Source organism: Crocodylus siamensis, chromosome 4 (genome assembly GCF_052110815.1).
Source record: "Crocodylus siamensis isolate JL-2025a chromosome 4, ASM5211081v1, whole genome shotgun sequence".
NCBI lineage: Eukaryota > Metazoa > Chordata > Crocodylia > Crocodylidae > Crocodylus > Crocodylus siamensis.
This window is the reverse complement of record NC_143398.1, coordinates 125,579,684-125,605,849: the sequence shown is the minus strand read 5'-3', so window position 1 is coordinate 125,605,849 and position 26,166 is coordinate 125,579,684. Positions and strand designations below refer to the sequence as shown.

At 43.8% G+C, this 26,166-nt stretch overlaps 1 protein-coding gene across 11 annotated transcripts in view; it reads left to right on the top strand.

Annotated features, from left to right (window-relative positions):
- ITPR2 (inositol 1,4,5-trisphosphate receptor type 2) overlaps positions 1-26,166 on the top strand; it is a 537,951-nt gene that overhangs the window by 72,518 nt on the left and 439,267 nt on the right. For 6 of the 11 annotated variants that reach the window (XM_090043677.1, XM_090043675.1, XM_090043674.1 and 3 more), the window contains 7 exons: positions 7,814-7,929; positions 9,520-9,606; positions 10,289-10,447; positions 15,904-16,002; positions 16,816-16,899; positions 18,446-18,592; positions 20,048-20,143. In XM_090043677.1, coding sequence (XP_089899803.1) covers positions 7,814-7,929; positions 9,520-9,606; positions 10,289-10,447; positions 15,904-16,002; positions 16,816-16,899; positions 18,446-18,592; positions 20,048-20,143 — 788 coding nt within the window. Of the gene's footprint in view, positions 1-7,813; positions 7,930-9,519; positions 9,607-10,288; positions 10,448-14,391; positions 14,497-15,903; positions 16,003-16,815; positions 16,900-18,445; positions 18,593-20,047; positions 20,144-26,166 lie in introns of those variants that run through there. The other 5 variants (XM_090043678.1, XM_090043680.1, XM_090043679.1 and 2 more) reach the window with 3 other exon arrangements.

Here is a 26,166-nt window from a genome sequence, read left to right as displayed (position 1 = left end):
GTGCACAACCCTTTTAAATATTCCTGTGATCCATATTTGGGTTGCAACCCATAGGTTGAGAAACACTGCCCTAGAGGAAGTTTTTTTTTTTGGTCTTCCTTTCTTGAAGGACCACCTTGGAAACCAGTCTTGGCATGGCTTCACAAGGGGCAAGCCTCTGAAACCCTACCTCTTCTCTGTCCCTGGCCTCACTGGCAATCCATAAATTCTTCCTTTTGGTTAGCTCCTGGGAACTGGGGATGTTTTCTTCTTCAAAGGAGGGATTGGGGGCGGGGAGGGGGGAATCAGAGTGCCAGACAGCATAAGTGACTTCTCAGTTCCAAACAGACAGTCTTTGTGCCTCTGTATTTTCCTCTGTTCTTTGTGGGATTCCACTCTGTCCTTCCTGGAACTATTCCTTCCTCTCTACTGTCATCCCTGGGACTACTCCTTTCTCTCCAGCTTTGTCAGTCACACTCTCTTTTTCTCAGGCTGTCTGCCACCCTTGCAATAAAACTGTTATAAAACTGTAGTATTAACTTGGGATCAACACTCACCCAATAAAATGAAACATTAAAGCTCTGGTGAACGAATCAGAGAGCAATCTCTGCAGTTTGCTGCCAAGCTCAGACTGCCATCTGCCCCTGTAGTGAAAAGGGCATCTGAATATCCTATTTGTGAAACCATTTATAGCAAAACATGCTCCCACAGAGCCCCTCACAAAGTGTGCTTCACAAGAATTGCAGGCCATCACATCTGCAATATAGTCTTACTGGTGCTTTGTTACAATACCAGAGAACTAGCATTACCTAGGACTGTTTGTAGTTGAGTGAGCTACTTGTGTATTTTTTTTAAATAAGAATTTATTTTACTTCCATAGGAAATATAGGGTCAGCCTGAGCTGTGGATTCCTTTTCCCTCTTACATTCACGCTGTTCTTGATGCTTTTACTGTGTTTTGGTTTTAGTAGCTGTCCACTAGGGCTGTGCAAAATTTTGGTAGCTGATTCAATTTGGAGGAGATTTGGCCCAATTCGGGTACTGAATTTCCGAATCCTAATTGAACTGGGAAACCAGTTAAAAGCTCTGAATCAAAAGTGTTTGGAAAAGGTTTGGCCATTTTGGAGATTTGGCCATAGACTAAACAGGCAGCTGATACAGCTGTCTCCAGCTGGTAAGTCAGTTGGGAGAGGGGGAAGGGAAGGGGCATGGGGGAGGGAGGGATTGGGGCTGGGACAGGCTGCCCAGCTGGGGTGGGGGATGCGTTAGGAAGGGGGTGGGGGAGTGCAGGATGTGGGCATAGCAGTGCTGGGAGTGGGGGCTCTGCCTTGCTGCTGCTTGCCCAGTTGGGGCAGGGTGGGGGGTGGGATGTGGGCGCAGCTCACTCCAGGTGGAAGGGGGCAAGTGGCAGCAGGGCATGGGTCCTGCTCCCAGCACTGCTGTGCCTGCATCCCGCATTCTGCCACACTGGCTGGCAAGCGGTGGCAGGGCAGATCCCCTACTCCCAGTGCTGATGCAGGCACAGAAGTGCTGGTAGCAGGGGCTATGTCCTGCTGCTACCCAGAGCAATCTATGCCTGCATCACACCCCCCTGCACTGGCTGGGCAAGCAGCAGCAAGGCATAGGTCTCTGTGGCTCCCCCTGCTGGGGCAGAGTTGAGCACAGCTGGAGGAGCTGTGGGAGAAGCCTAAATGCTGAGCTATTGCATTTACCAGTGAAACTGAAATCAGAATCTGCCTCCGTAGCGCCTCCTGGAACAATCAAATCAACCTTTTTGGATTTGAGTCAAAATGTTTCAAAATTTAGCAAACCCCATTAAAGAAATTAATTTAAATATATTATTCATATTACAACATAAACATTATCATTCTGTTATCAGTTAATATGTTAGTAATTGATTTGATAGTGGCAGTCTGGAGATAAGTCTTGCTGTCACCAGGCAGAGCTATCCTAGTTACCTTTGTTTCTCAGGAGGCACGTTGGAACCAAACTGTCATGTAGGCTTGTGCACCTTTCAGCTACAGTTGCTTCTTGGAAAGGCCCTGCCATGCCTCCTGAAAACAGAGGAGTGTAGGGCAATTTTACCACATGGGAAATCCCAGGGTCAAAAAAACCCATACTGAAGAAAAAGTGGGATGGCGTGTGCTGCCGAAAACCAGAGCTTGGCCAGCTGGAGCCATGCTCTGGCTGCTAGCCAGGTTTCCTGCCATGTCTGCAGCCCTGGGAGGTCCCCAGGACTCCAGGTAAGGCTGCTGGGGCCAGCACAGTTGCTGGCCTCAGCCTCCTCTACCCCAAATGAGGTAACCTACTGCATGCCAAAGCACGCGTGGCACAGGCGTTCCCCAGGGACAGTTCCCCAGGGACAGTTTGTCCTGGGGGAAAAAAACATCTGAGCTCATCTGGACATGGCCTTGGATTTCACTCAGTCTCAAAGGAAAGCATCAGGAAATGCATTCTACTACAAACATGGTGTTTGGGAATTTCTGTATGTGCTGCTGTGGATTGACAGGTTGTACTCAGAAAAAGGATGGTGGTTAACTTAGGCAGTTAGGCCTGCGTGAATAGGGAACTATTTGATTTGGAGTTGGATTTGGCAGGTTCGGATGCCAGTGATTCGATTCGAAGCTGTGAATTGGTTTCCCGCTTCGATTTGGCTGAATTGGCTCCAAAGCTTTGGAGCCGATTCGGCCATAGGGTATAATGGGGAGTCAATGAAATATCTATAAGTTTGTTGTTTTTTTGTCTGATTTGGATGAACCTTGCAGGGATGGTAACCTTTGCTGAGAGCATGAAGCCTTCTAAGCTTCAAGGAGATAGGTGCAGGGGTTTGGGGGAAACTGCACCTCAAATTTGTGAAAGCAAAACTCATGTCACATGCGTGTGTTACTCCACAGCAGGGTGAAAACTGCAAGGGTCATGGCCCCTGCTGAGGCCACAAAGCCTGCCAGGTTTCAAGGAGATAGGGATAGGGGTTTGAGGGAAACTGTACCAGAAGCTGCAGACAAGCAAAGCTTGTGACATGGGTGACACTGTGTGTGTTAAGGCACAGCAGGGTGAAAGCTGCAGGCCTGATAGCCCCTGTTGAGGCCACAAAGTCTGTCAGCAGTTAAGGAGATGGGTGGAGGGGTTCTGGGGCCCTGCACCCCTAGCTGCTGACAGGCAATGCTCGTGACATGGGTGCTTGGGCAACTGACTGTCTCTGTCTTGGAGCAGAAGCAGTTCAGCTCTGTATTGATTATTTCCTCTCCTTAGTTTGTGGTTTTGTAGGTGTTTAATGCTTGCTCATTAACTCATTATCCAGTAGCTACTAGCTAGCTACTGTGTATTGAGCTGGTCCCTGAGTGAATCATGATTGATTGGTAACACAGTAGCTTAGCAGCCAGGCCTGCAGTAGTTCCATCCCCTGCCCCACACCAGTTCCCCAAGACAGACACAGTTGCACAAGCTATGTCATGAGTTTTGCCTGTCAGCAGCTGGAGGTGCAGGGCCCCAGAACCCAGAAGACCCTGCACCTATCTCGTTGACAGCTGGCAGGCTTTGTGGCCTCAGCAAGGGCTACCATCCCTGCAGTTTACAGCCCACTGTGGCTTAACATGCACACGTTTTGCTTTCACAACTTTGGGGTGCAGTTTCCCAGAAACCCCTGCACCTATCACCTTGAAACTCAGCAGAGGCTACCATACCTGCAAGTTTCATCTGAATCAGCCAACATACAACAATGTTACAGATATTTCATTGATTCTCCGTTATACCTTATGGCCGAATCCCTGAATCTTTTCTGAATCGATTTGGAAAGTCTAAAGCTTCCCGTGATTTGATTCGGATTCGTAGATTCAGTCTCCAAATCATCCGAATCATCTCCGAGTCTGAATCATGATCCGAAGCTTTGAACAACCCTATTAGGCAGTGTCATTGACTACTGGTTCAGTTCAGTGGTTAAAAGCAGGATTTAGCATTGCATTGCATTAGTTTCCCCAGGTTACAAATACTGACTTCTTTCTGATAGTACAAATAGAGATTAAGATAATAGTTAACTATGTTGCAGAAAATATGCAAACTAAATTTTCAGTATATTTAGTAGAGACACTTAGATGTTCAGCACAACAATAAAGTGTGTGCTAAGCTTGAGTTTTGGTCCTAGTTGTTAATGCTCAAGTACCTAAAATTTAGTCCTAACTGGCGTTATATGGGACTTCTGGAAAGTTGAGTGTTTTTTGAGAGGACTGTAGGGAGTTGCTGACAGGGGTTATTTTTAAATGATTTTTGATATTTGATCACTGTGCCTTTAACTGTGTGACCATCTAAGTCTAAGTTCAATAATAGATAAGTAAACAAAACACACTCATAGCTGGATTCTTGTTAGCTAAGGAACAGTTTGTACCACATAAGCACTACACAGTGTCCTTAAATTGGCCTGTGGAGAATTTACACTTTGACAGAAGTATCTGCTGGTGTAAAGAGGAGGAAGCACTTCTTCTGATTTCTGTACCAGCTGCAACCCCAGTTCAGACGTAAGAGGAGGGAGGGAGAATTCTGAAAGATGAGGCTGTGGCAGAGAGGAGCTTCCTCATTCCTTCAGACACTGAAGGTCCGATTACTGACCTCCTTTGCCCTCTCTGATCTGTTGTCTAAATCCATGCTACATTTATACAGATACATTTACAGGGTTGGATGGCTGAGTACCAGAGCGGCTAGCTCCCTACCACCGCGCTTCTCCTGCACCAAGGCAGAGAGCAAGGAGGAGAACTGAGGATCCCTAAAATTTACTTTCTCTTACATAGGATTAACCCTGAGAGGAAATAATCTGGCCATCAGTTAAAAAAAAAAAAATCTAGGTGTGGGATATTGTGTGCCTGCTATCTCTCACATTTTTTGAAAATCCAGGCCTTAGGTTAGTAAGAGGTTCAGAAATAAAGCCATAATTATTAATCATTTTGTTAGTTCCCAATACTGATTTTTCTCCAGCATTTTGTTTTTTAAATTATTATCAAGTGTAACTGAATGTGGGATTCTGTTACTAATGTGCCTACAATTCCATATCTTCCATCCCTCCAGGTAAAATTTTAATATTTTAAGCTTTCCCATTTTCTAAATGGAGAAACATTTGGATGAGTCTACTCGTACTGCTGCTAAAGAATACATCTTGCTTTGTCTGCTTTGTCATGTTGTCTGAGCTGATCAGATGGAAAACGGTTACTGGTTATGGAGGCAGCCTGGCAGTTTTGAGAGCAGGGTTCAATTTCATGCTCCATCAGAAACCTCTATTCTTGCTGGTGAAGCTGGGACATTCTGCCAAGAACGAGAGAATTGTTTGGCCAGGAGAGCAAGCAGTAGGAACCTGACTGGTGGTTAGGATACTTAGCTGAGAGGAGAAAGCCCTGGGGTTCTGGTCCTTGCTTTCAGGACTGTATGCACTTTATATTAGACAAAAAGAGGGATCCCTGCTGCCAGCTGAATGTCCTATCCACTAGGCCACAGGAGGGCTCCTTCGCCCAGTGTTCCCTCTAAGGTGCGCGCATGCGTGGCCATGCACAAGTAAAAATCTTGCCACACACAAACCTTTAAGGCTGTGCATCCGCCTGGAGAGGAGCTGGGTGCGGAGTGCGGTGGAGACACCAGGGCTGGTATGGGACACTTACCAAAGGTAAGCTCCTCACTCCCCATGCAGGGCAGGCAGTGGCTCCTCCCTGAGGCGAGGCAGGGATTGGGGTTGGGGGCTGGCGTGGGCTCCACTAGCTCTGGGGAACTGCTCTGCTCTCCTGCATCACCCCGGGGTGCGAGGAGGCACGTGGCATCAGGGCTGGGGAACGGAGCAGTTTCCTGGAGCCGGCGGAGCAGTTCCCTGGAGCCGGCAGAGCCTCATGCGGGGCAGGCAGTGGCTCCTCTCCGAGGTGAGGCAAGGCGGGGGCTGGGGCTGGGGCTGGCGCGGGCTCTGCTGGCTCCGGGGAACTGCTCCGCAGGCTTGCTGGCTCTGGGGAACTGCTCTGCTCCCGATCCCTGACGTCATGTGCCTCCTTGCTCCCCAAGGCGATGTGTGGGAGCGGAGCAGTTCTGAGGGACTCCTGCTGTTCCCCAGGAAAATAACCAGAATGAGATATCTGCAGTTTATATGGATGGTCAACCATCTTTCTAGATGTGGCACAGACTTCTGGAGTCTGTAGACCAGTGACCCTCAGCCAGGCTGCTCCAGCACCCTGGGATTTCTTGAGAGCCTTTCAAGGGTCCTGTGGGGTGCCACCCAATGTTAACACTGTTGGGTGTGCAAATATGATTCACAAAATAAACCTAGAGATTTCACATAGGAAGTCATAGTGTTAAAAACATTTTGGCTGATTACAGATGTCAACCCCGCCCCCAAAATGGCACTTAAATCTTGGTGTGCCCCTGCACCAAGCACAGTGCATGCCCGGAAGAAACACTGCATTCTGTTGATTGACTGTGTCCAGCCCATGACTGCCCCACAGCGCTGCTCTGGGCAGCAGTTAGCATGGAGAAGGGTGGTGGCTGAACCCTGCCCGCTCCCACCTGGACACTTACCTTGGGACACTTACTGGCGGACTGTGCTGCATCGAAAGGGGGAGGTGGGACTGAAGCACAATGTGTAAATGCTAAATTAATTCAGGTGTCTTTAGGGGCAGGTAGTAAGTAGGTTTTCCTGGATTAATTTTGTGGTTTAGGGCCAGGTTGTATTCCCTCTCTTAGGCATGTAAATGGATGTAGATACCACAGTATGATCATATTCCATATTTCTTGAGTTACTGAAAAGATATTAATGCATCAGGGCTGGGGAGACCTTCTTACTGCTTACTTGTGACTTATTCTCAAGGGTAAGATGATGGTGTGTTACAAAAGTAGGTGGATTTTCAGTGACTTGAATAGGGTGGAAGAGAATTGGACTTAGAGATACCCAAAGAATGTCTGTCCCTTAGACACCTAAAATTCATCTAAGTACTGCTTTAAGTACCCAAATAGCTTCTCTGCATCTAACCCTTCATCTTTTTGTTCAGCAGTACCCCATTTGTGACATGGGGCTAGCAATACTTTCCATGTTCTCAAGACAAATACATTAAAGGTGGTAAATTGCTCAGATTGTACTGGAAAAATGTCTGTGCAAGGTACATTATTGTCTGGGTCTGTGGAATGTTTCTTTATATGACTGTAAGGAATGAGAAAAGGGCATTTTATTAAGAACAGCAGAAAACTTTGGAATCAACCCTGCTGCTGTGGGATAATGAGCAGATATTGTTTGCAACCCTTAAATCTAACTCTCTAAATGATAGAACAAAAGTTGGAGATCAACTGTCATTACTCTGCTATTTATCCTGTTTTTTAACCAATTGAGGGAACTGGCCACAGTGTTAACATTCCTAATAGCTTGCATCTGACTGACTCTAGTTTTTTTTGTTTTAGTAGTACCAAAAGGACTGGGGTCCAGATGTTTGAAACCAAAAACCTAGGATGTTTATTTTTAGGGTTGCAGAAGTAACATGTTTTCAAATAATACAAACACAAGACCATGCCAAGGTAAAGAGTAGGGTGAAAAGGCATGCAGTTTGGCATATTGTTTGTGGACTACAGCTTGGTGTTGGGGTTGTAGGGAAGTTACATAATCACTCAGGAAGCTAGGAGCTGCAAGAGGATTTATAGTTGACTCAGCTGTTTTTTCACAGTTATGGTACAGAATAGAATCATAGAATCATTACTCTCAATCTGTTCCATCTAATCTAAGTTATGCCTGAACACAGTGGTAACACGATATTGCATAGAATAGCATCTAATACAGAAGGGAAGTGTCTGTCAACACTATTGATAGGTATTTTATCAATTTTCTGCAGACTGCCTTTTCAAGGTGTGTCCTATGAACCGGTATTCGGCACAAAAGCAGTACTGGAAAGCCAAACAGGCGAAGCAAGGAAACCACACAGAAGCAGCATTACTTAAGAAACTACAAGTAAGAGACAGCTGTATTTGTAGTTTTATCTTAATCTGCAGGCTCTAGACTAACAATATCATGCAACAACAATAGCAAATGCCTTGGGAATGACCAGAATGATTGGTCCATATGAGGACTTCCTTTATGTTCTCCTTTCCCTGCCCACTTGCCTCTTCAACTGGCTTTTATTTCCTCTCTTTGTCCTGCCTCAGAGGGTAAACTGCTTGGAGTGGGAGCAGTGTCTTTACTTGCTTTCAGGAACTTTTTTGGCATTATGTCTGCTTATTAAAGAACAAACTGAGTTAATGGGGATCAGGCCCTTATTAAAATTCAGTGGGTCATTTTAGATTTGAAATCTAGGAATTGAGCAGAGGGGCCATTTCCTATACCTTTAATACAAATGTCTCCAGTAAGGCTGTTTTTCTTATCTCTGGCACAAATCAGTAGCACCCAAAGTAGTGCAGAGCTCCCCCCTTTTCAGTTAAAAGTTTGATGATGAGGGTGCTTGGTGGTCTATGAGAAATGTTGAGATGTCGCAGTGCTTTGTACGTCCCAGAGTTTGGGAATCACAGGCCTTAATGATTTTTTCTTGCTTGCTTAGTATCACATGGACACATCTCTTGCACAAGACACAATGGTTGTGGGGAAGCAATTCTGTCACTGGAAAGGGATTGAATTGACAGCCTTAGAGGTTGGGTGAAACAGGTTGACCTGTTGACATGATGTTACACAAGAAAGGGGCATCATTCAGCACTACTACCTCAAGGCAAGGGGGAAAGACAAACAATGGGGAGGTAGGGTGCTTTGAATTAGGGAACTGGAAATTGGAACTCTGCACCCGATTCCTCTTGAACTTAAGCATTTGCCTTAGCTTCTGATTTTGTGACAAGTCTTATGTGAGCATATTAGTGTGCTAGTACTGAGCCCTTCTGAGGTTACTGGGACTTTTGGCAGCACAATTGTCTGCCAGCACATGGCACTGCAGAATCAGTGTTTCAAGCTTCTATAAAATAGGTATAATTTCAGCATGTACTTTGAAGTGTTTTTGAGAATCTTGGATGAAGGTACTATATACCTGGAATATATGTTAGCTGTGAAAGCTAACATAACTGGAGTGTAGGTTGTAGCCGTGTTGGTCTAAGGACATAGGTAGACAAGGTTCTTTGGGTGAATCTGATATCTTTTATTAGACCAACTTAAATAGTTGGAAAACAAGAAGCATTTAGGATTATAATATCTGTACCTTTTTGAAGCATTCTTTTTTAAAATATTGATTGCCTTACAAGAGAAAGTGAGGTGGAGAAGCAGCTCTACGTTTTTAAAATTTGGGATAAAATACAGCACTGAGAAATAATTTATATTTCTGAATATATTCTGGATAGTATAAAAACTTGAATGATTATACAGCATCTAGGTGATTTATAGTGAATAGCAGTCTATTGTAGAAAGAGACTGCATTTCAGTGGTTTGTATTTCTAGTGCAAATAAACTCTGCAGACTGAAGAAGGCCTTTTTTAATGTGGTGCCATTTCCTTTACTTGTTAACCATTCCAGCAGCTGCCTCCTATTATTGATCTCCTATTTAAACAAATAACGATTCCTTTGCAGCATGCAGCAGAACTAGAGCAGAAACAGAATGAAAGTGAGAACAGAAAGTTGTTGGGTGAAATCGTCAAATACAGCAATGTTATACAGGTAAATCACTGAAATACATCTGTCTTCTCTCAGGGGTGGAAAGAAAACAGTTGTTTCATGTCAGAGGGGACTGGAGACATGAAACTAACCATTGCAGTTCTGGTTGTCATAGAAGCAGGTAAACAAAACTTGGTAGAAGTTGTAATATTGTATTTGTGTTTCTTGTTTTAAAGATTACCAGAACTATTGCATATTTGTTGTCTAATTTATTTGCAATAACATGCATTTCAGCATGCGGTTTTTGTTGCTTCCATCTGGAATAGGGATGTAAATATACATATTTTATTTCCACTATATATGTCAGTATAATCGTTGAAAAGTTGCTGTGCAACTTAAACCAAATAACTGGCATCATTTTTTCTTTGTGACATAAATGTGAGAGCTTATATTCTCAAGCAGTATAAGACATGGGGTTGAATAATCTCATTAACAGGTGTCCTTTATGCATAGAATATAATATACCATATAATCTCATCACTAATGTTTTCTTCTGTTCCTTTTTGTGTGTTAGATACAGTAACAGCTTTTTCAGTAGACTTTGATAGTGATTTCTGAATTGATTTTTGTCTTTATTTCCCTTTATGAAAGGGATGAACAATAGCTATAATGCTTTGAAACAATCCCCTTTCCTGACTAGGAGAAGGAAGATAAGAAGAATCCTAATTATTTGTTTTATCCACAGTTACTGCACATAAAAAGCAACAAATACCTCACGGTCAATAAGAGATTACCAGCTCTGTTGGAGAAGAATGCTATGCGGGTCTCACTGGATACTGCAGGGAATGAGGGGTCCTGGTTTTACATCCAGCCATTTTGGAAACTGAGGAGTGAAGGAGACAATGTAGGTGAAAATAGTGGGCATAAGATAAGTTGTTTGGGAGAAAACAGAGAATTTCAGGAAAAATTTTACTTAAGTACTGGTGTCAATCAGGTCCCTCAAAGAAATGGGACATTTATTTTTCAATAATGTCTTTGCTTAATATACATTGTATAAACATAGAATGTCACATCAAATTACATAGTGAAAATAATGGTTTGATTGTGCTCTCTAGAATATTGCATAACAGGAAATAATTTCTGTTTGTGTAAATGGTGTAACTGACTTCTGCAATGCTGTGCTGATTTTTACCACCTGAGAATTTGTCTATTGTGTATGGGAGTGGTGGGGTTGTGAGAAAAGAGCCATTAGATTCTGAAATGAACTTACAAACTTTAAAAACATTCAGTGTAAAAGGCAACAGGACATATTTCTAGCAAGTATGCTGCATTTCTTCAATATGTTCAGCTGCTTGTGTCCTCTTAAAGTAGAGCTATGTATATGAGAGGTATAGGGAGAAAGCCAGTCACTTCTTCAGCTTTTTCTGAATGCAGTGAATAAAACTCTGGCCTTTCTATGTAGGGCTTATTTTAGAGGACTGGACTGGACCCCCAAGTTGGTGTTTTTTTCCTCTCTCCCCTGCCTTGTGGGAAAAAAATGGCCTTTGCAACCCTCATGCAGGGAACCATAAGCTGCAGCTAGCTCCTGAGCTCAGCAACAAATACACCCCTAACCAAAGGATTTCAGCCCCCTGTTTTTCAGGGCTTCTGATTGTACTTCTGAATAATACAAGTACACCCAATGAGTCCTATTCCATCCCCAGTGACCCAGGGTCTTGTGCAGCCACCTGTCTTCTCCATTCAGGGTGAAACTCCAAGAACTATTTAGCTGGGAATTGAGACAAACCTTTCTGTGTCTTTCTCTTTCCTAGCTTGCTGCAAGCTATCCATCAGACTTGCATAGGAAGTCAGGCCTTTTGCCTTGATCCGGGACTCCTGCATGAGCATACCTACTGCTTACAGCTCTCCCTCACACAGGCTCTGAGTCTCTCCTGTTTCCAAACACTCCTGTGCTGAGCTGGAAATGCTTCCTTATGTGCCCCGCCAAGCAGACACATCGTACAGTTTTCTGACTCCTCTTCAGATGAGTCTCATCACCATCTCTATTACCTATGAGTGTCAAACCAGACTGGCAAGTCCTTAGCCTTTTCCTCCAGGCTGCCCTTTTAGGAACAGGGAGCCGTGCTACTGGGAGGATGTAAGAACACTGCAGGAACTCTCCACTTGTCCCAGTAGCAACATCCCTTCCTGTCTGTCATGCAGCAGGCAGTAGGGGTGTGCAAAATAGGCCTTATTTGATTCAGATTTGGCCCGAATTGGGGACAGAGATTCAATTAGTTGATTCAGATCACTGTGCCTGATTCTATTCGGCTGAATCCAAATCTGAAGATTAGATGCTGATTTGGAAAATCAGTGATTTGGCTGTAGACAAGGTTTAAATGTTTTTTCTACATGCCTTGAGGTACCAGGTGCAGCTTGTGAATGCTGTGATGCTGGGGCGGATGGAGTGTCCCACAGGAGTGCAGGGGGTAGGGGCCCTGTGTGCTTGGTGGTGAACCTGGAGGTACTTCTGGTCCACTTCCAGGTCTGCTGCTGAGATCCTGGCTCGGTGATCGGCATTGAGGGGACCCCATGTGCCCTCCCAGACCCAGGAGGCGCCAGCCCCCTGCGCACTCCCCAGCGGTCCCAGAAGTGGCCTGGAAGTGCTTCTGGTCCACTTCTGGGTCTGCTGCGAAGCGTGCTGGGGAGCCCCCCATGCTCCTGTAGGACGCTCCATCCGCCCCAGCATTTCAGCATTCACAAGCTGCCTGGTCCCTTGAGGTATGTAGGAAAAACATTTAAAGCTGTGTCTATATCTGAATCGTCAAATCTTTCTGAATCTCTCCAAATGGATTCGGAGGGTTCTGATTTGAGAGATTAAACGGTCCCTTGATTCGATTTGGATTCGGAGAGTCAACCAACGAATTGGGCCAAATCAGTGACCGAAGCTTTGCACAGCCCTAGCAGGCAGGATCTTTTGTGCACCCATTCCTTCCTGTATTGGGTAGCAAATGCTTACCACTTGCTTGCTCCTTTATCAGACAATTTATGTAGTGCTTTTCTTTCAAACCACTTGGCACTGCATAAACAAGGCCCATTTGAAAGGTAATCCAGTGGATGAGTTAAAGACAGACTTTTGGTTAAACTGCTTTCATTCCCCTTGATCTTAGTATCTAGATTGAATGTTGTGTCCAACTTTATTTGGACAAAATATGTTTTTATAATTTAATTTTCTGTGTTAAAAAAAGCAAAATATCTTTAATAACATACACTTTAGAAAATCTTTATAACTAGTTCTTAAAACTTCAGGATATTATCTGGATGATTCTCACTTACATCAGATAGTCTAAGACAAATTGTGCAAATACAGATTAATGACAGGCTATCATGTCTCAACAAAGGAAGCTATGGTTCATTGTGGGACCAGTACACCTATTTATAATACATTCCCCTGGGAGCTGCTGGAGTGTATGAGATTTGTAACATAGCTCACTATGCCTGCTTAAAATTGTGAGATTTACTTTTCTTTTTATTCTAAAAGGAGGAACTTTCTTTATAAATGATAAAAAATACATCTCTGGAGCATTTTTATAGGTGGCTGGTTGAATCATTCAGACAGTCTATGGCTTGGGTTCATTATAACATCCAATTAGTTATGCAAGTCAAAAAATAATGAAAGGGCATTACTGTGATTTTACAGTAACTGATAGGAATTCTGGGCCAATTTCTGACATCCTTAGCTGAGCAAAACGACATCTTACATCAGTAGGATTTTTTGATTGATTGAGGCTAGAACCTATCTCTGTAGAAGTGACTAGCTAAACTCCCTGTAACTTCATCTCAAGCAGGATTTACTCAGTATTGACTGTGGATTTTTGGTCCTCTGCCACTTCTAATTTGCTTAACATTAGATTTGGTGATATGCCAAGAGTTGTGAAGATGCTCAGGTACCCAGCAACCTGCAGGATGGTTGAACCTAACATGCACAGGACAGGCTTAAACTTGGGCTGTACAGGCCTGTTTGGGACTTTGGGGTACCCACCCCAGTTAGCTAGCCAGTGCTGAAGTCCCTGTTGCTGCACTTTTACCGGTAATTGTACACATGCAAGTGATATTAAGGCTCCTGGTTATGCCTATGACTGTTGTAGTCACAATTCCTGGTCACAGTATATCTGCAGAGATATCTAGGTGTCATTACTCTAGATTTGTATTGGACCTTGAGGTTGCTCTGAATTATGCCACCAGTACTAGCCCTCCTAGATGCTACTTCACTAGCCCATGGTTTCAAGAGTGTAACAGGTTCTGGTCCTGCCTCCTATGGCTAGCATGTCCTCTGCACCAGAGGGTGGGCAGGAAGGAATTGTTATTTCCCTATGCAAGAGAAACCCCATCTGCCTTTTAGGGATATTACAGCTCTCTTTTTCATTTTTTTTTCTTATTAGAATAAATTGAAGCTGGCCCAAGGTAGCCATGCAGAAGAATAAGTTGTCCTTTTGTTGCTCTCTGTGGTTTTATTTCTTCAGAGTCTGGGGGTGGGGGTGGAAAAGCAGTGTCTATGGAATCACTTCTGTAGAGGTGGGAAGCAAAATGACGGCAGCATGGACTGTCACTCAGTCTGTCAGTATGTCAGCCAGTATAGCTGAGCCAGCACAGATGAGAAGGTGCTGGTGTGGACTTGAAGAAGGCAGGTGGGAGGTTGAGGCTGGCATTGTGAAATCAAGTCACAATTTCTTTCCCATTGTGTGTTGAGGGCATCAGAGTTGTGTCTCTCTCCTCAATCCTGTCCCTCTTCAGTCTCCTCAAAGACCTTTGTTTAAATGGGATGCTTAGAAGTGTGTATTTCTCAGTCCTGTTATTGTTATAATACAGCTGTATTTTCAGTGGAGTTTGAAGTCCTGACTCAACTCTGCAGGATGCAAGCCTGGTGATTTATTTTGATAAATGAATTGTGTGGTCTTAACTTCATATATTGCTGTAAGTAAAGTCTATCTGAAGCATGGCATGCAGGAATGTATTGTATACATAATGCACTGTAAATGCACCTTTTTGTCATTATCCTGGATTTCTTTAATTAATTTCTTTTTTTTCTGAGATATGATAGGATTTTATATGTATTCTGAGCATGATGGCACCATTTTAAAATCGATGTCTATTTAACTCTTGTTAAAGAATGTGAAACCTATTTTTTTCACCCCCTTCAAAAATGTGCTGTATTCATCTGTGTTAATTTCAGTGATGTTCCACAAAAGATGAATTTGGCTCAGTGTGTTCATGGCAAATGTTGATCAATGCAGAAATCATCTGTATGCATTTGTGTTCTGAAGAAGCATGGCTCATGCAGCATTTCACCTGGCAGTTTTTAGATCACGGTTTTTATTAGGCACTTAGTAGTTTTTACGTGCATGTGTCTATATGTGTGCTTAGACATACTGTGAATTCTGTAGCCAAATCCAAGCACCAGCACCAAAGTTTTAGCAGAGCTAATGGTGTTACTCTGTTTGAATTTATTTCCTTCCTCAGGTATGAGCTGAATTCTTAAGACACTTCACTACAATTTTAGGTTGGAGACTATTTTTAATGATTTCTTCAGAACTAACTTCCATTTGCAGTTTAGGCAATGCAAAGGGGCTGCAATCTGACTCTAGCTGGTCATCAGGGAATTCCCCTAGTCTGGGGTAGGAGAATCTTTTTGTTGGCATATCTGATCCCCATGCCAAACAGCAGCCCCTTTGTTTTGTGAATTTCAAGGCAGAGGGAAGGGTATGCTTACACTTCTCTGATTTTCAAATGGTGAATAATCCCTACGGAAACGGCCAGTAGACATAATTTATAGTACCCCTGAGGCTAGTTTAATTCATTCCAGATCTGAGACCATAGTAGTTATAGATTTTGGTGCAGGAAAATCTTGGCTGTTGTGGAATCAAATATTTATATATATATTTTGGGAAATGGTGATTCAGGGCAAGAGATGTAGATGTATCCTGGTGCCAAACTCCAGATTATTTTCAGGGTTTGTTTGCTGTTTGGCTCATAGTACTTGGGAGTGGAGATCAGTTAGAGCCACTTCTATCTGGATTTAGTTGCTTCTACAGAACTGGAATTTATAGGCCCCCAGGACTATTTTTCACCCCCAAGTCATTGTTGAATAATTGAGTAGTAAGTTCATTGAGATTGATGAGATTTATTAGTGTGAAATCTTGAAACCTGCCAAATTGCATAATCTGACTGACTGGAAAGGGTTCCCTGATCCATGAGTTAGCTGCACCATAATTTGGCCAAGTGATCTGAGCATGCTGAATCAAATTTTAAAAAAATGTAGTATGACTTTGTTTCATTGGATAATTATATATGTCTAAATAGTCATTTATTTCTGACCTCCAGGTTGTTGTGGGGGACAAAGTTGTACTGATGCCAGTCAATGCAGGACAGCCTCTGCATGCCAGCAGTATAGAGCTTTTGGATAACCCAGGCTGCAAGGAGGTGAGTTCCACATAAGAGGTGTAGCTGCCATGGCAGAATGTGGTATTCCCTGCCCCATCATAAGCTAAAAGCCAACAACATACACCAGCCTCAGCTCTGCTGACACTACCACTGAGAAAATGGATGGTCCACTTGCTAATCTAAATGAAAACCAAAGTGTGTTTATTCAAGGCAAAATTTTGCATGGCAACAGGTGCCTCCTGAAGGCTCTTGAGTATCTGAGGGCATGTGCACGCTACATTCATGAACTCTCAAGGTGGGATGTTCCCTAGCATGCTCCCCTCTCATTTCCCCTCACTTCGTGTGTGCCAAACCTACAAATCCAGCAGTGAAACTGCTTTGGGAATGTCCTCGCCTCAGGTGTTCTGAAGACCTTGGTCTCTGTTGTTCTTGAGAGCGGTTTTGGGGAATGCCCACAAGGAACCTTTCTGAGTTTGGTGCATGTGAACTGGACCAGGAGGGTAGAAGATTCTTGGGAGCAATCAATATCAGGAGTACCAGGGACTCACTGATTGTAGCAGACCCCAAAGACCTGGTTCCTTAGTAAACACTGCAACCAGATGTAAATGTTTGCAAGACTGGACCCTAACAGAACATAACATTTTGCCTGCTGGATAGCCTTCATTGTCACTGTTCAGTTATCACGTTGAATGTGATAGCAAGCTTGGGGCCTGCTTTCATGGTTCTGCACAAATGATGGTCTCTACCTCAAAGATTTTACTGCTACCATTTACATATTAAAGTGAGTAAAACATTGTTAAGAGATCAAAGAGCTTCCAAACCTTTAGTTATATACATATATTTTTACAACAGGTAAATGCTGTAAATTGCAATACAAGCTGGAAAATAACTTTGTTCATGAAATACAGTAGCTACCGAGATGATGTACTTAAAGGAGTAAGTATAAATTACATATTTTTAAACTTTAATTTCAAGATTCATAGCTATTATGACATCGTCAGGTTAACTGTTCCTAAGTGAAATATTGCAAACAGCAAGAACTAGAAAACTCTCTCTAAAGCAAAAACTGGATATCCTGCATTTTAACAGATTATTGTCACTACCTCATAATGTATACCACCACCTCCTGCAATTTTCTGAGCTGTAATTGTTAGAAAGTGGCTACTCCTGGCACCCCAGCAGGGGGGATATGTACACTACAGTGATAGACAAGAGCAACAACTGAGAGCAGTCTTGTGAAATGCCTTGAAAGGATGAAGCTTGTATCTGATACAGTAGAAAAGAGGGATATAATTAGGGGGATTTGGAGACGAGGGCTATGATGGGTGGCTATTTTCTTTGAGGGAATGAGAGGCCACGCAATTAGCAGAAAGGTCAGAGGCCTGGATGTTGCAGTTTTTAAGATGGAAAATGATAAAGTGGGAATGAGAATTAGAATTGTCTGAGCAGAGAGGAGAGGTGGAATCGTAAAAAGGTTGTGGGAGATGAAGTGGGATGAAGTTGACTTGGCCTGGGTGTATGGAACAAGGGGAAGGAAGGAGTCCAAGCTGGCATTCCAGAGATGAGAGAGAGCCTTGATTCTCCATTGCCTGGCAGTTGGCATAATTATTTCCTCCTCTTTTCCATCCATGTATAATGCAACTGGATCAGAACTCTAGCATATTCTAAAAACCTGAAGACGTAAGAAGTAACAGCGTGGAAGACAGTGGAGAATTGCACCTGTCACTTTGGCTTTAGTTATGAGAGAGGTAAGGTAGAGGAGAAAAGTCTCCCTGAGAGCATTACCCTCTCTCAACTGGTTGTTCCCTGATAGAACAACCAGTTAGGCAGAAGGAGAGTTGAGAAGGGGTAGTACTGCAGAGTATAGGAGGCTAAAAAGTGAAAGAGGAGAGCCTGTGTGATAATAGCTGGAGCAGCTGAGATTTCAAGAAGGATGAGAAAGGCAGTGGAAGCCTCATGAGCTGGCGAGGTCCCTGGTAAACATGATTCTTCAGCATGGGAGCATGAGCACGCAGCCTTTTGCAAACAACGCCTTGTGCAGGAATAGCTGGGGCATTGTTTCCTTGGCAGAATGCAGGGCCAAAGTTGTCAGGAGGAGTGAAACAGAAACTCAATTAAAACAGTTTCCTAAAATTTGAAAATCAGCATGAAGTTGTGACCACAGGTGTATTCTCATTGTCTTTTCATTGTCAGCACTATTCTTTGAAGTAGGGTTTTTTTTAATTGTATTACCATTTTATATATTTTCTCTCAGCATACATTTTCAAATTCTAGCCTGTTCATTTTCTGTGAAACTGAAAAGTGACCTCCCTCAGCAACAGGAGAAAAAAGTAAATGGAACCCACTTCCAGCAGCCCACGTTCCCATTGATTCTTATGGTGTTGTTGGACCTGTTCCAGTTTTACTTGGTTCACAGCCTGACCTAGAGAATCTCATTGCTTTGTTTTCCATTTAGTAACCCTTGCCTTTCATATTCTTCCAGGGAGATGTTGTTAGACTGTTTCATGCAGAGCAAGAGAAGTTTCTGACTTGTGATGAATATGAGAAGAATCAATATATATTTCTTCGTACAACATTGCGTCAGTCAGCCACTTCTGCAACAAGTTCCAAAGCGTTGTGGGAAATAGAGGTAGTTTTTGTCTATTATAAATATTTTAGGATACAAAGACCAGTGTTCAGTAAAAATAACATTCATCATAACATGAATAATTCATGGTCATTTGTTATCATCATACACCTCCCAGTAGCTAGTATTATCTTATGAAGCAGTTTAGGTTGAATGAACATTTATGAGATGCTTTTTTTGCAATGAATAGGCATGGGGAGAGGGTGTTTTCTTTCTTTATATGTCTGTCCTAAACAAGGCTGGCACATCCTATACTGTGAAACCTGCAGCTGCAGGGGCCCCCACAGCTAAGCTATCTGGCTTCTTTGTGGCAGGGGGCCCCAAAACTATTTCTTGCAGGGGGCTCCAAAAAATTGTGGGCCAGCACTGGTCCTGAAATAAAAGGAAAAAGGGTCAAATCCAGAACTGGTGTAAATGGTGCAAATTTTATCCAAGCCATAGATATGACTTGAATCCTTGGGATCTTTTGAGGCCAAAACTTAAGGTACTTAAGGAATACCTCAGTGATTTTGCAGCCATGGAGCAGGGTTGATTTGGATTACTTTTAGTGATTTAGACACTTACTAAAAAGGACTTTGGGGAATTATGTCTACAAGACAGATTCAGATTTGGCCATGAGAGTCTACATGACCATGTATTTTGTTAAATGTACACACTTTGCTGAATACAGATACCTTGCCAGTATATATTAGAACTTTTATTTTTTTTTACTTGAATCACAAAGCTCCTTTTTCCCAGGATCCAGAATCCTGGACAGATATTATTCACTGAAAACACACAGTTCATTACTCTAGCAAACTTCTATTTTTTGTCTGGGTAAGGACTTCGGTGGTGTGCCTTGCATAGGCAGGGGTCACCTGACCTGTGATTGGGAGAACAGAAATACCTGATTGGAAGGCAGTTAGAAAGATCAGTCAAGGACATACAAAGAAGAATATCCTTCTCAGTTCAAATCAAAGTGAGGTTGTTGAGTCAGTCATTACTTACTTTGGTGAAGTTTATATAGAGTTCTGGAATTTTTTGTGAGAGCTGACGAAATAAAGGGATTAAATTTTGGTTTCCTTAATGCCTGTACAAATATAGAATAACTGCATTCGCTCCATCCAGTTCACTGAGCAGAATTTGGCCTGTAATGTTTGCATTGGCAGATGAATTAAAATATGAAACATGGAAGGAAGTACACTTCCTGGCGCACAGTGAGATATAAATATAAACAGCTGTTATCTGTGGCAGTTAAGTGGTAATGCATAGGATTTCTCTTGCTTGTAGAATATTTCTAATCATGTAGTTTACATAAATGTATATTGACTCTTGTCAGGAACAGCTGGAGTATAATTAGTATCTCAACATAATTAAGGGTTACTCTGAATCCACAAAGTGACTTACCAATGACCTAGGTATTTAAGTATGATCCTCAAGCTTCTTGGTATGATTGTCCATCTGTATTTCTGCCGGTAGGTTGTACATCATGATCCATGCCGGGGAGGAGCAGGACAATGGAATAGCTTGTTCAGATTTAAACATCTAGCAACTGGGAACTACTTAGCTGCAGAGGTAAGAACAGCATCTAAATGATAAGTGACATCATGTGACAAAACTGCAAGAGAGCACTGCATGCCATGCAACTAAGTACTAGACATTCTGCTAATTCAGAGCTGCTAAGGTATTACTAAGAAATGATTTCTATATGGCAGGACAAATATAAGCTGGTTTCAACTGTGCCGTTCAGGCTTCTGTCATCACTGTACCAGTGCATCCGCTTTACCAGTGCACATCACTGTTTTTGATTTAGCAGAGTTGGATTGATTTATCTTTCTGCTCTTGCTTCTGCTTTATCTGGGGAGCTTTTTGAGATGAATCAGAGTACTCATTTTTGCTGACCCAACCAGCTATATATAGATTAAAGCTTTCTGAGTTCAACTAAACATAGGGTAATTACTAAGGCTGATCAAAGAAATCAGGGCAGGAATAGAAGCAAAACTACTGGATTCTCTTCTGATGTGAGAGAGTCATTTATTTTTTTACAGGCTTTTTGATTTTCTTGTCATCTTTTTTTTTTTTTAATAAAAAGTTTTCCTTCATGCTGTCATGGCACGGGGCCCTAGGAGCGGTGATGATCTCTCCAATGCCCCCTACTGTGCCAAGTTGGTGATCAAGCACCCTCGTTCTTGCCCGCCACATCTTTGATGTTATCTAATTTTATAATGGAGGCTACCTTTTGTCCCCTTGGACACGGTGCTCTTGTTTATCCTGGCCCCTGTTCTGTATGGACTGACTTGGTGCACCCCAGCCTTATGGGCTATGCGTGGCTCCAACCTCCCCTGTACCATGCCCCAAGCCTCGCAGATGTCTCGGACGTTATCTGGTTGGTTTTCCTTTCCGCGCCCACCCACTGGCACCCCCGGGCTTGTCACGCAGCTGGTGCCCACTCGTTGGCGCCCCCCGGGCTTGTCACGCAGCCGGCGCCCACTCGTTGGCGCCCCCGGGCTTGTCACGCAGCCGGCACCCTCCCTGGGGCTTTGCCTTGTGATTGGGCTTCTCTTCCTGTGTGCCCTCCCTGGGGCATCTATTCCTATACGCCCTCCCTAGGGCTTAACACAAGCACCCTCTGGGCTTCTTGCCGGTGCCCACTCTGGTGCTCCTCACAATTCGGGCTCAGGTGGCCGTAGCCGTGCCTGGCCCCTAAATCTGCCGGGCCCCTTTCGCAGGGCTGGGGTCAATGCCCCCTCAATATCATGCCCTCCCTGGCACCGGGGTCCCCACACCGCCATGGAGCCCCACTGAGGCCTCCTCCAACTCCTACTAACCTCACCTGGTCCTCCAGTTTTATAAAACTACAAACAGAAAACTCAAGCCCCTGGGCTACAACATAAACTCTAAGCAACCTGGCTAACCCTCATTCAACTCCCTACCAGGGCTTCCTCCACCTGGTATCCTTGACCAGAAACTGCTCGGGCCATCAGGCTTCCCTACTCTGCTTGCTCCCACAGAGCTCCTTCTTCCTCGGCTGCCAGAGGGGAACTGCTTCCCTGGCCTCGGCCTGGATCACCTTTATATAGGTCAGGCCCTGCCCCCTTCTGGTCAGCTGACCAACTGCGGTTGCCCCGGCAACCGGCACCTGTATCTCTTCATAGGAGCAGGGCACCAGAGTGCCCCTGCGACACATGCTAATGAAAATCAGGAGCTGGATCTTTGGCTGCTGTGAAGTCAGTAGCACTCTGTCAGCTGACACCAGCTAGACGCGATCTGTTAAAGCTTGTCTATATTTGGTCTTAGCCAAGAAGGCTGAGATGCTGATGGAACCTACCACAAGCCTAGGTTAGTGCAGTCCATCTGAATAAAATATAGAACCCATTGTGTTCAGTCCCCCTCAGCACCAGTTCTTTCTCAACTCACGGTGAGCCTCAACATTACACACATTTTAACTTTCTCTTCTCTCCCACAGCTGAACAGCACCTTTCTTTCCCATTTCCTAATATTTGTTTCTTTACCATCCTTAAATGTCTGTCAGACTTCATGAAACATCTGTGTAAATTAGAGGCTGTATTTTCTCCTCTCTCCACCTGTCGCATGTGATTGGTGTGGCCCCATCCTCTATGAGGGATGACCCCAGGCAGCCCCGTGGGTCATTTTCATATAAATTTTTGGAGGATCCCAGGGCTCATGACAAGAACACCTAGTTCTAGTAATGAGTGGAGGTGCTAATTATCATATGGATTCATTGTGGGGTACACACATACTGAATGGTGTTGAGCTGTGAGGTCACCATGGTTTTAAATGCTGTTCAGTCTCTTGGGGCTTGGCCCAGTAAACTGTGTGGAAATTCCTGAGCCTTTTGGCTTTGGACAAATATCATGCACAGTTTGTATTATTTATAGGTTAGTATAGAAGTGCTGCTCAAAAAGTGTGTTGTGAAACATCTGTGCTTAACCGTGTAGGAGTTTTCAAAACAAGAAAAAACATTAATTCTGGATGAACAAAGTCTGTAAGTACCCATAGTAATTTGCCGATATGCAGATTACTACAGGTATGTTTATTTCAAAGTCAGTGTTTTGTGGTCTCTTATGTTCCAAATTTTCCCCTCAGTTCCATGTGCTCAGGGAACAGAGCCTGAACAGGGGTGGGAAAGGGGCTGCAGGTGGAAGAAGTTGGTGTGGGGCAGAGCCAAAGGGGTCACCTGACTCCCAGCCATTATTTTCCCTGCTGTTGATGTGAGAGGGGGACAAATTCAAGACAAACCTCTGATAATTAAATTTTATACCTGAAAAATTATTTTAAAAACATAATTTTTCCATCTATAGAATCTAATTGTTGGGGGGGGGTGTCATCTTAAATTCATGGTCATCTTAGATTCAAGTAAATATGGTAATTGTCCTTAAAATGGTGTATAGGGAAGATCTTGAGAATAATTGAGAAGCTTCTTGAATTATTATCCTCAATATCTAGTTGGGAGAAGGTATCACATGGGGTCTGTCCTGTGTCTGGTTTTGTTTAAGATCTTTATTAATGATTTGGATGACAGGATTGAATGCAACTTTTGGATAACACCAAATTGGGTGGAGTTGCAGATACTTTGGAGGGTCAGGGCTATGATCCAGAATTACCTAGATAAACTGGAGAAAAGGTCTATAATCAATCAGATGTAATTCACTAAGGACTGGTGCAATGTTTGGTACTTGGGACAGAATAATTGTGTGCACAAATACAGACTGGAGAATGACTAGCTAGGCTACAGTATGGTAGAGAAGGACCGGGAGGTTCCAGGGGACCAGAATCTGAATATGAGCCAAATGTGCTCTTGTTGGAAAAAAAACAACCAGACAAAAACAACCGGCAATAGCATGCTGGGTACATTAACCCAAGAGGTAGAAGGAGGGTGGCACAGCAGGTCTTCTTGAATTTGCCAAGTTCCCCAAATTTCCCTCCCACCTATGCCCAGTATTTCTAGGTGGCTGCTTCTAATAAATGATCTCTGATTGGCTGTATTTAAATGTATTTGTTAAACTGAAACTTTTGGAACTGGACTGAACCAGATCTCTTGTGGACTTGGAAGGTGGCAGTTAGTTGGGATTTATATACTTAGATAGAGGGAGGGTTTCTTATCTCCTTTCCTTCCCCATTGTGGAATGTTGTTCCTGTTTCTTTTTTACCTTGCTTTATGATTTCTCTGACAAGGCTGTTTTTGTTTTTACAAATGCTCTAAGTATTTTAACAAAATATATAGCAAAATAACATCTTTTACATTTGGTTACATCAACCACCACTGCTACTGTTTTAAGATAAAGCTATGATATAGTGTATATGGATTATTTAATGTATGGTCTTCCCTTATCTCCTTTCAGGCCTTATGCTTTGTTAATTGTGTTTGATGCCTTCCTTTACTTGCTAACCAATTTAGCTGTCACAGCTGCAAAGGTTCACACTACAGTTACTCAGAAACAGGCTTTGGGCCTTCTGCAACTTAGCCCAGGCCCCTTGAAATTGGTTATGGCCGGCAACAAATCTCCATCCCTGGAAATTTTCAAGAGCAAATTTTCAAAAGCAGGTTGGACAGACACTTGGCTCAGATGTTTTAGTCAGGGATGATCCTGCTTTGAGTGGGGTGCTGAACTAAATGATCTTTTGAGGTCCCTTCCACTCCTATTACGTACCTATGACCCTAAGTGTATCTATTGGAGTAAACAGTTATGAGTTTATTAATCACAGCTGGTATGTATTAGGCCTTGTTTATGCTTTAAGGTGTGTACGTCTCTAATGAAATGTGTGGTTTTTATACTGAAGCTATGGACAAATGTACTTTTTTAATTGCTTTAAAAGGGGGGCAGTGGGCTTCCACATGGGAATGCAGATCAGCTATTGCAATATAAGTGTTATATTTGCAGATTCCTGTAGTTATACAAGTCATTGTAACTTTAACCCTGAATGAAACAGGCTTGAAGTGTCAGTAGCTTTCCTACATTTGGATCGATACAGAAGTACAGAGATATAACACACATACTGGTGCTTTAGCTCCCCAATCCTGTTACAGCAGGTGTAGCATCTCTAGTGGGCATGGTGAGTACTGTACCATCCCCCTTTACTGGAGCGCCCCCTCAACTCTCCTGCCACGAGTTGTTGTTGGGTGAAAGAAAGGGTTCAGTGGTGTTCCTCTTTTTGTGTGACCTGGTGACGGAGGTACTCATGTTCACACTGTGATGTTCCTCAGGGCTCTGCCTCCCCAATACCCTGTCCACTCGCCAACTGCTTGGGCATTGGTCTCGTTCCGCCATTCCCTGTAAGCCCCTTTACTAAGGGGTTTGGTGTCAGCTTCAGCACCGGACAGTTGCCTGGATGTTAAGGCATCTGGAGCCCCAGATCCTGGTGCCAGAGGTCTGGGCTCCTGTTCTCTCTCTCTCTCTCCTTGATGCTCCTATAGACTCTGAAATACAGGCAGTTGGGGATTGATCATCCCTAGCCTAGTGCAGGGACGCAGGTGCAGCGCCTGCAGCAATGCTCCCGCCAGCCACCTGAGTCACCGCCTGCCCGGCGTGCTCTCTTCTGGCTTTCTCTCTCTCTCCTCTCTGCCTGGCAGCTTCCGGCGGGGTTTTTAAACTTTCTGTGGCAGCTTCCCCAGCCACTGCAATTAGCCTGGTGCTCCCCCACCTTGGGCTCAGCTGTTAAAAGAGCCAGCGTAATGCCGGCTCGCACAGCCACGGCTCCTGTTCTGGCTCTGACCGTGCTCCAGAAGGTAAGTTTCCTGAGGTGTGGGGGGTCTGTTTGTTCCCTGTGGGGGCTCTCGGGGTTTCCCCCAGCCCCCTTGGTGTCTGTAGGGGCTTCTCGCCACCACAGAAGGCGTCAAATTCAGAGTCAGGCCAGACCTGGATTATCAGATACAATCTCATTTCTAGTTCTTTCCTAACCAGAATTGAGAATGCTAGGATAGATCCCCAAGGCATACAATTACCAGTCATTAGGACTGTGTGAAATTTCAGCAGCTGTTTCATTTCAGAGGTGTTGTGGCCCATTTTGGTGCCCAAAACACCAAATCCAAAACGAAACGGAAAGCTCCGAAACATCTCCAAAACAAAATAAAACCATCTGAAATATTTCAGAATGTTTTGGATGTTTTGGCATATTTCAGAGGTGGGCTTGTGGGGAAACAGAAACTCAGAAGAAGGAGGGGGAAGAAAGAGGGGGGGAAGGACTGCTCTGTTCTTGATATCTGTAGCTGGCTAGTGTCTTCCAATCCCAGTGCTCTGGAGGAGGGACAGAGAAACAATATACAAGCCTCTGTGTGAAGCCCTTCTCTGCCTTTTGTGAGCTCTGTCTGGAAGCAACAGCGTGTGAAAGGTACTGGCTGGCTGCAGTGGCTGGCTTCCCAGTAGTCGGTCTCTTGCTAGTCTCTCTTCTTGGAAAGGATTGGATACACCTTTCCAATATATTACAGATAGAAGATATATTGTACGTAGAAGATATATTACTCTCTCTCTCTAAACACACTAAATGCATATGTAACAGAGAGCCATCTTGGGGCCAATTTGCCTTTGGCCCACCCACCTGTTTCTGGACCAACTGCCTGCCTTCTTGCCTGCCATGCC